General features: G+C 62.3%; 1 protein-coding gene across 1 annotated transcript; it reads right to left on the reverse strand.

Moving 5' to 3' along the window:
- Positions 1-4,042: 4,042 nt before the first annotated feature.
- SOX8 (SRY-box transcription factor 8) lies at positions 4,043-8,982 on the reverse strand. Its single transcript, XM_081555227.1, has 3 exons — positions 8,386-8,982; positions 6,891-7,117; positions 4,043-6,198 (listed from the first exon to the last, which is right to left on the reverse strand). Exons 1-3 carry the CDS (start codon positions 8,805-8,807, stop codon positions 5,459-5,461), a joined length of 1,389 nt encoding a protein of 462 aa, XP_081411353.1. The 5' UTR covers positions 8,808-8,982; the 3' UTR covers positions 4,043-5,458.

Consider the following 8,982-nt stretch of genomic DNA (forward strand, 5'->3'; position numbering starts at 1 on the left):
TCCTGTTTTTTCCCCCCTCCTCTCCTCACCTGTCTCCTCTGCTTTCCTCTCCTCTCCATCTTTCTCCTTCTCCCCTACCCCCACCTTCTGCTTCTCACAATGCAGGGAGTGGGGGGCACCCCCTCTGCTGGCCTCTGTCCCCTGAGTCGGGGAGTCGAGTCCAAAGCCCCAACGCCCACCCCAAAGTCCCCTCTGCCGCCAAATATTTACGCTGTGTCTGCACACAAAAATTAATACATCGATTTTGTCAGCTGATTCCCACTGCCCGCGTGGCCACCATGGCAGGGCCCACAACGCCGCCCAGGCTGGCTGGTCGCGCATACAAAGCACCCGCCCAGCCATTATGATTCCGGAGCTGAAATCCACCCCTGCGTGCATCTCATCGGTCATTCAGCAGCCCTTAATGACTTGTCAGTTCCTTGCCCTGCCATTTTCTGTCTAATTAATTCTTTTATTGTGCACCGGATAAAGCAAGACAAAGGCCTCCCGGCAATAATGATTCATTAAAATGCAGCGCCTTCGCCTGCTCTTGGCCGAGCACCAGCCCGGCTGCCCTCCACCCGGCCTCCAGCACCTTAACCCTTTGCGGGGTCCTGCGGGGGGCGCCCTGGCCTGGGGAGTGGGTGAGCAGGGCCGAGCTGACCCAGGGAGGGTCCTCGCAGAGAGGTCTGGCCAGGGACCTTGCGCTTTCCCAGGGCAGCAGGAGCCCCAAGCCCCTTAAGTCTGGCCTCAGTCCCCCCAGGGACGACAGGGGCTGGAGAGACCTGGGGGGAACAGGGAGACGTCTGCGGCTCACTGGACCCCCTGGGACAGCCCTGCCAAGGCAGGAGGCAGGAAGGCGTCCTGGCCTCCAGCAGCCGGTCTGGGCCTGGGCTGAGGAAGTCACTGGGCGCCTGGGGGGAGATGAGGGGAGGGAAGACCCCAGGGGCCCAGGATGAGTCCGTCACAGGAGGGGGCCAGAGGGCTCCTGTTCTGCTTGTCCACTTGCTGGCCCCGGCCTCTCTGAATGCCTCCTCAGGGCACCTTGGCAAGGCCATCGCCACCCCGTGGTCATGGGCGCAGAGGGGCAGAGCTTCCAGCCACTGGCGCGGCCACCTTCCTGCAGGCACTCAGAGCAGCAGGAGAGGTCCCAGAGGCGGAGGCTGGGAGGGGGCATCCCAGGCCCCCCGCCTTGGAATGCACATTCTCTGCCCATTTCATTTTCACTTGGTTTTTTTAAGCAGCAAATCTGCCTTATTCTGCCAATGAGCACGGAGCTGCATGGTGTGGCTGGAGGTGGTAATGGCTCCAGGGTCCGCGCTCAAGTGTCCACTCAGGCCCTAAACTTGCCAGTTCTTCCCAGCACATCAGGGGGTCACTTCCATCTTACAGGTGGGGAAACCAAGGCTCCCAGAGGGAGGCCAGTGCCCCAGAGCCAGCCGGAGAGGCACAAGAGAGGACAGCCTCAGAGACTGGGTGCCCGGCTCGCGGTCCGGGGTGGACGCGCTGGGCCCTCGGGGCCAGGCCGCAGCCTGTTCCCTGCTGCAGGACTGTCCTCGGTGGCAGCAGGGCCGTGGCCCCAGGTGTATTTCTGCATTCTGCTCCTCCCCTCCCTGGCTTTTCTCCTTGGAGGGCCCTCCCCCACACCCCATCGGGGCCAGAGGCCTGAGTTTAGGGGCAGAGTGTGGCTACACACCTCCTTCCTCGAGAAGGAACCCTCACCCCAAGCACCTGGCAAAGCATCCCGTCTGCCCTGTCTCGGGTCTACACTGGCCCCGGGGTGAGGGTAGGGTACTTGGCACCCCTGGCTTTGTGATGTCCAAACTGGGTCCTGGTCAGCATGGGTTTTCCATGAAGCCTGCTGGAATGTGTCCACGGAGGCCGTCCACACAGGGCGTGAGGGCTTGCCCAGTGCCTGGCGGCCCTAAGTTACCACCTGGAGACACGGTCCACCCCGCCCCAGCCCCACCTGACGCACAGACCAGATGTCTGTGACGGAAGGACCCTCCGTCTGTGGTGTCCCATCCTGGCTGCTGTCCCGTTAAATGTGACCCAAAGTCACAGTAGGCTGAGTGGGTCCCAAGCCCGACCCTCAGGATCTGCGGGCTCATGGGCCTTCGGGCCTCCCCCAGGCAGCAGCCCAGAGGACCCAGGCCTGCCCGGGAGCTGACCCCACATGGGCTGTGAGCTCGCATCCAAGCAGGAAGTCCCCTTCTGAGAGCCGATGTCATTCCAGGAAGGGGCCTTCCTGACCCACCTGAGCAGGGTGGGTCGTGAATGCCAGTTCCCCTTTCTCCCCCAACAGGGCACTCTGTTCAGCCGGCACCAGAGGCAATGCTTTCGCTTCTGGGTGAGGAAGTGAAAATTGAGGAACTTCTGCTAGGCTGGCCCTGGGGTGGGCCGAGAGACCGGCCTCCCGAGAGCAGGACTCCGGACCAGCTCGAAGCCTGGCTCTCCTGGACTCGGGGCGAGGCCGGGCGAGGCCGACCTTGAAAAGAATGTTGTTAGCCAGGGTCTCATCAAAAACCCTTCACCAGGGACTTCCCTGGGGGTCCAGTGGTTAAGACTCCACACTTCCACTGCAGGGGGCTCAGGTTCCATCCGTGGTCAGGGAGCTAGCATCCTGATGCCTCATGAGATGGCCAAAAATGTAAAAAAATCCTTCTCCAGCCTGAGGACCAGGAGAGGCCAGGGACGCCTCCCAGCATCCCTGACCTCTCAGGTGTCCACCCTGGATGCCTTCTCAGACTGTCACTGAGGGGTCTGGCATTTGGGGAGACAAAGACCCCATCATTTCTAGGGCCCTTGGCTGTGGGCTCAGCCTGTGATGTTGGAAAATGCTCCAGCAGGGGTGGGGATGGGGTGAGCCACCAGCCCAGCCCCCAAAGAGGAGGGGGCCCTGGAGGGGCAAGGACACAGCCAGAGAGGGGTGGGGACCCACCTCTGAGCCTCAGGAGCTCAGAGGTCGGAAACCCATGGGAACCCCACCCAGGGTAGGAGAAGACCGGGCCCTGGGGAGTTAACTCACAGGAGCCCCTCCAAGTCCAGACAAAACCAGCAGAGTCGCCAGCCCTCGGGAACCAGAGCAGTCCCAGAGCAGCACAGGGGAGGCCCCCTTTCCTCTTGTCAGCAAGCTGGGCGCTGGGGGCCTTCCTCGGTTTGGGGCATCGGTGCGAGGGCTCGGAGGGCCGTATGGACCTGGAGAGCCCTTGGCCGGGCCCAGGCCGGGCGGGGTTGGCTTTGTGAAGGCAGCCGGCTGTGAAGGCCGCAGGCGTCTGTGAGCCTGGCTTTCTGCAGTCCCTTCCCAGACCCGCCTCACCCGGGAAGCTTGGCACACACTGGCCTCACGAACCCTCATAAATCTGGGCAGCTCTTCCCAAACGCTGCTCTTGGCAGGCCTTGGACGCAGCTCCCCAGCGCGGGGTGAGGGACGCGCCCTGGACTGCAGCCACGTGGGCGGCTGGCCCGGCGAGGGGACGGGGCGTGCGCCCCCCTGCCCGGGCCGCCCCATTAAAATTGCAGAGGCAGCTGCCTGGCGTATCTCGGTTCTCATGAGAAGTATAATCTCCCTCTCAACCCTCTCAACCCAGCCGAGTCTGCACAGCTCAGAGGTGAGCGCCCCAGGGCCTGCAAAGCCCCCACACCTTCCGCGTGTGCGGGAAAGGCCCCTCACTTGTCGCCGCTCCCACAACCGTGTCTGCCTGGAAACCCTTTCTGCTCACCAGACAGCTCTGCCCAGGGTCTGCGGGGCGGCTTTTATCCAGCTCCCAGCCTGGCTCCGAGCCAGCGCCCGAAAAATGCCGTCAGCCACCCAGAGACCAGCTCTGGGATTCGCCCGGGAAGAAACCGCCGGCCGAATCTGGCTCATCTGGACCCGTTTTGCTTCCTGAGGAGCCCGCCCCCTGGCCCGCAGGAAGATGGAGGGTGGTCTGGCCAGCCGGCCCCTCCCCGGGGAACCTGGGGTTAACACTCACAGAGCCCCCCTTCAAAACGGGACCCCCTTGGTCTCGGAGACCCACAGCTCCCAGGCTTACGGGAAGCAACACATGAAATGCAGCCCACGTAGATAAAAAGCATTTTTTAATTTTTATCAAATCAATCTGTACAAAAGTTAGCATTGCTTGGTCAGAAAGGAGTGAAACACAGCAGGTAAGTGACAGCCAAAGTTCAAACTTGACACCGAAAAATAGACTGCATAAAAACGAGTTTGCTGCAGCCCCCTGCCCCACCCCTAGGAAGACGTAAGCAAAAAAAAAAAATTTTTTTTTCTAGAAAAAGGTAGGAAAAAGTAGAAAAAGTAAAAAGAAGCAACATCTCAGATGTACTTAAATTTACAAAGTTTTAAAGGCACAATTTTCCAGGAAGTAGGCAGTTATCGTCGCTCAGCACACAGCGGAAGCAGGACAGGTAAATCCGCATTTTTCTTCTAAAACTAAGAATCTAAAAACGCTTAGTGGAGAAGGTTCTAGTTTCACAGCTTGTAGGTGGCGCCTGGTTCCTAAGAGCCGAGATTAACGCGTTTCTGGAGCCACCGAGTCCCAGGAAATCCCCACCTCCACCACTTGGCACGGCCATGGGCAGGGATAAAATTCAGTGGCACTCTGCCTCCTAAACCTTGACTTAATGCCCGTGCCAGGAGTACCCCAACCTGATCAAAGAAACCATAAGACAAGCCCCTTTTCCTGCCTCGGGGCTCCGGCCACCTCCAGGGGACCGGAGCTGGGGCCCTGCCACTCAGAGCAAGGACCCCCACCCTCTGCCCCACTCATGCCTCACCCTCAGCTCTGTGGCTTCTGTTTCATCTTAAATTCTACTCTCTGCACAGATTACTTCATTAATTAAAGATAAAATAACACAGAACATAAATACATTTCAACAGCTTTCAAAACAAATCAAACACATTGAAGCTTCAAAAATAAAAATTAAAAAAAAATAATAAAAAGAGAGAGAGTTAATCACAGCCAAACCTTGCTTGGAAGAACCCTAACTATAAGGAACACCCTCAGTCTAACGGGCTGGTCCCAGGAGGTGTTCCTGCGGATGCCTCCCAGCCATGGGAATGTCATCCATGGGCCCTGAAGTACCAAGGCTGGCAGGGCCTTCAGAGCTTGGGGGGCCTGGAGCCTCCGCACCTCTTCCCTCCTTTTGTCTTTTGTGCTGTGGCTGCCACTTTGCAGCCACGGAGACACAAAACCCAGGCTTCCGTGCCTGCTCGGAAGAGGGGCCCGCTGGGCTTCCGAGCCGCAATCCCCACAAAAAGAGAGAGGGAAGGGAAGGAGGGCTTTGTCCGTGGATGGGCATCTGGTAATCTGGAAGCAGAGGGGGCTCGTTTACACAGCCTGGCTCCTCACGGACCTCGGCAGGCACTTGACGCAGCCGCGGCTCCTGCCCTCGCTGCACCTTCCGAGTCCTCAGAGGCCTGTGTGTCTCTGCCGGGGCGAGGCGGTCCTCAGCCGGCGCCCCTCCCGCGGCCACACCCTCAGGGTCTGGTCAGGGTGGTGTACACGGGCTGCTCCCAGTTACTGGGGGGGCTGTGGGCGGGCGGCACAGAGAGGCCCCCGAGCAGGGGCGAGGCGTAGGGCCGGCGGGGCGAGTGGAAGTAGGGGTACTGGTAGAGGCCGGACGGGTAGCCAGGGAACGGGCCATAGTAGCTGGGCGCCTGCAGGTCGGTGTAGTCGCACTGCGAGCTGGTGAAGGAGCTGGCGGCTGCAGCGGGGGCAGCGGTGGTGACACTGGCCTGCGCGCTGTAGGAGCCGTAGTCGGCGTGGCCCGGGGACCCGTGTGACTGGTCGCCATAGTGCCCGGGGCTCAGCTGCTCCGTCTTGATGTGCGGCCGCGGGGGGCCCGCCTCGGTGGGCGATGCAGAGGCCGACGGCGCGCCCTTGTGAGCCCACACAGGGGACGCCCCGATGCCGACTGCCCCGGAGTGCGAGTAGGACACGCCCCCGTAGGAGCCAGCCACCGCGGGCTGGCCAGGCTCAGCGGGTAGGGCCGAGTGGCCGTTGAGGGGCAGGTACTGGTCGAACTCGTGGACGTCAAAGGTATCCATGTTCCCGATGACCTCACTGCTCAGCTCGGAGATGTCCACGTTGCTGAAGTCGATGTTCTGGCGCCCGCTGTCCACCAGGCGGCGGCCTTCCAGCTTCAGCTCCTGCTTGCCCCCGTGGTGCAGGTCAGTCTTCGGGGTGGTGGGCGGGGTGGGTGGCCCGTGGGTCTGCCCTGGGGACAGAGCACATTTCAGGGATGAATGCACCTTCTGTAGGGGGCGGCTGGGCTGGCGACACGCACACGGGAGGAAAACCCGCCCTGCTAACTGCCGCAGGTAGGAATCAACGGCTTTTTGTTCCTGTATATTTCCCAGAAATTCCAGCAAAGCCAGACCCAGACCTCACTCCGCGGCCAAGGAAATTCCTTTAAGCACTGTTCTAGGGGAAGACCTGGGGCCAGGGAGGCCCCATCATGACCACCAAGGTGGGGGTGCGGGGGAGGAGAGGAAGCTCCCAGTCCCTCACCCATGGCAACCACAGGGTCCACACCAAACCTGTCTCCCCAGCCCCACCGCTTTCGCCATCTTGACAGAGACTGCTCAGCTGGCCCGGATTCCACCCGGGTCAGTCTGATCCTGACGCTGAGCTGCTGACCACCAGCCCAGCAGCATGAGTGAACCTGAGGTCAGAACCAGTAAAAAGGCCAGGGGAGCAGAAAGGCCTTCCAGAAGGACAGAAGACACCCAGGTCACAGGAAACTGGACCAGGATTAGCTCTGAGGCTCCCAGTGTCAGAGGAGGCCGAGCAGGCCCCGTGGGCATCGGAATAGCTGCCTCTCGGGGATGCAGGGCCTTTCTCAGGGGACCCAGGGAAGGCCTGGTCCTCTCGAGGGCCCTGCCCTGCTCGCTGGCCCGGGGAGCCCACCTGTGTGGTCACCATGGTGGTGCGCATCTCCCAGGCCGGCGTCAGTCTTGTACACACTGCCCGGGTGGTGGCCCAGCTCGGTGCCCGAGTCCGGGTCGCTCTGGCCGGTCTTCACGCTCTTCCTGCGGCGCGGCTGGTACTTGTAATCTGGGTGGTCCTTCTTGTGCTGGACACGCAGCCGCTCCGCCTCCTCCACGAAGGGGCGCTTCTCACTCTCACTCAGCAGGCTGCGGGACAGAGGGCAGGGGCGGGATGAGCAGGCGGCCAGCACCACCCAGGGCTGGCCCCGCATTGGCGAGCCGGGAGGTCCAGGGGAGCTGTGTGCCTGCCCATGCCTCCGTGGGGGCGGGGGCCCCAGGCTGTGCACCCCAGCTCTGAGGACAGGTGGGAGCAAGCCAAGGGCGATCAGAGGAATGAGCCAGGAAAGACGCAGGTCCTCCCGCTTCCCTCTTCCCCCTCTTACTTCCCCTCCGGGAGCCTCTGTTCCCTCCCTTTGAGACTTTCTCAGGCAGGCGAGTGCAGAGGCCAGGATCCAGCTGAGCATACGTTTGGACAAAGGGAGGCTTCCCGGGAACCAGGCCGGGACTCTGGGCAGCTTGGCTTCCCAGGGCTCCAGAAACACTGGCACGACCCAGGGGTCCTCACTGAGACTGTGAACACACACTGGCCCCTCATATCCTTCCAGAGCACCCCTCTAACTGCCTGCGGCCCAGGGTCTGGGGGCAGAGCACCAACTGGACAGGGGCAGGAGCACAGAAGACACAAACACAAGGTCTGAGTGCCCACTCGTGAGGTGAGGGGCAGGAAAGGGGACCAGCGCCCTGACCCCAAAGCCATCCACTGTCAAGCCCGGTAGAGAGCATTTGGTGGGGGTGGGCTGCCCCGAACGAACAGCAGTCCTGTCGCTGTTGCCCACTACTGCCGTCCTACTTTCTACAGAATGGCCAGCCTCATCACACCAACGTGGGCACCAGTGCTGAACACCTCCTGCGTCCCCCTCTGTCCCCGCTGAGGGTGCAGAGGTGGGGAAGAGGGAGAAGCTGCAGGGAGATGCCGGCGGGCAAACCACACCCTTCCATCTGCCTCTAGACTCCTGCAATGGGGTGGTCCGGGCATCCTTTCCAAGGAGGCGGCACCTTCAGAGATGGGTCCTGCTTCTAGAAAGAGGCCACTTTCCACTGGGAGGGACAGGCCTCCAAGCTCTGGGGCCATTCACAGCTGAGGTCCCCTAATTCAGCCTGCCAGTCATGGCCTAGAGGGGGCTGTTTCTGGACTCCAGGCGTGTTCTCCAGCGCACACTCCTCCCGCTGCCCTCTGCCTGCCTAGTCTGTCTTGTATCCCGCGCCCGACCCGGCTGGCCAGATCGGGTTTTTCCACTAGGACTCGCCCTGGGAACAGCCACTGGGAGAAGGGCCGAGGCCGGGCGCTGCGCCACCTCCCAGCTCCAGGCACCCAGGGCCGGGTCCCCGCCCCCGGCCTGAAGACAGGCACTCACCGCCACAGCTTTCCCAGCGTCTTGCTGAGCTCGGCGTTGTGCAGGTGGGGGTACTGATCCGCCAGCTTGCGGCGTGCCGCCTGCGCCCACACCATGAAGGCGTTCATGGGCCGCTTCACGTGCGGCTTGGCCTTCAGCGCGCCGCCGCCGCCGCCGCGTACGGGCATGGGCACCAGGCTCCAGTCGTAGCCCTTGAGCACCTGCGACACAGCGTCGCGGATGCAGGCGGGGAAGCGCTCATCCGCCGCCTCGGCCGCGTCGCCCCGGCCGCCGGCCCCCGAGCCCGCCGCGCGGCCCAGACCCTCGGAACCGGCGGGCGAGGGCGGCGCATCCGAGTCCGAGTCCTCCACGTGCGACATGGAGCTGGCAGTGCCAGACGGGCTGCAGGGCGGCTGGGCGCGGGCCTCGCTCATGTCCAGCATCGGGGCCGCGCGCGGAGAAGCGCGCACCAGGGAGGCGCACTGGGTCGATGGCCGCTGCGCTGCAGCCGCTCTGGGACCCGAAGTTGCCGTGCAGTGGCCCGACCCCAGCCCACTTGCCGCCGCCTCTGCCGCCGGAGATGGGTACGCGCGGGGCGACCCGCAACAAGTTTCTTTA

The sequence above is a fragment of the Giraffa tippelskirchi genome, chromosome 13, assembly GCF_054371585.1.
Source record: "Giraffa tippelskirchi isolate mGirTip1 chromosome 13, T2T-mGirTip1v1.2.pri, whole genome shotgun sequence".
Classification (NCBI taxonomy): domain Eukaryota; kingdom Metazoa; phylum Chordata; class Mammalia; order Artiodactyla; family Giraffidae; genus Giraffa; species Giraffa tippelskirchi.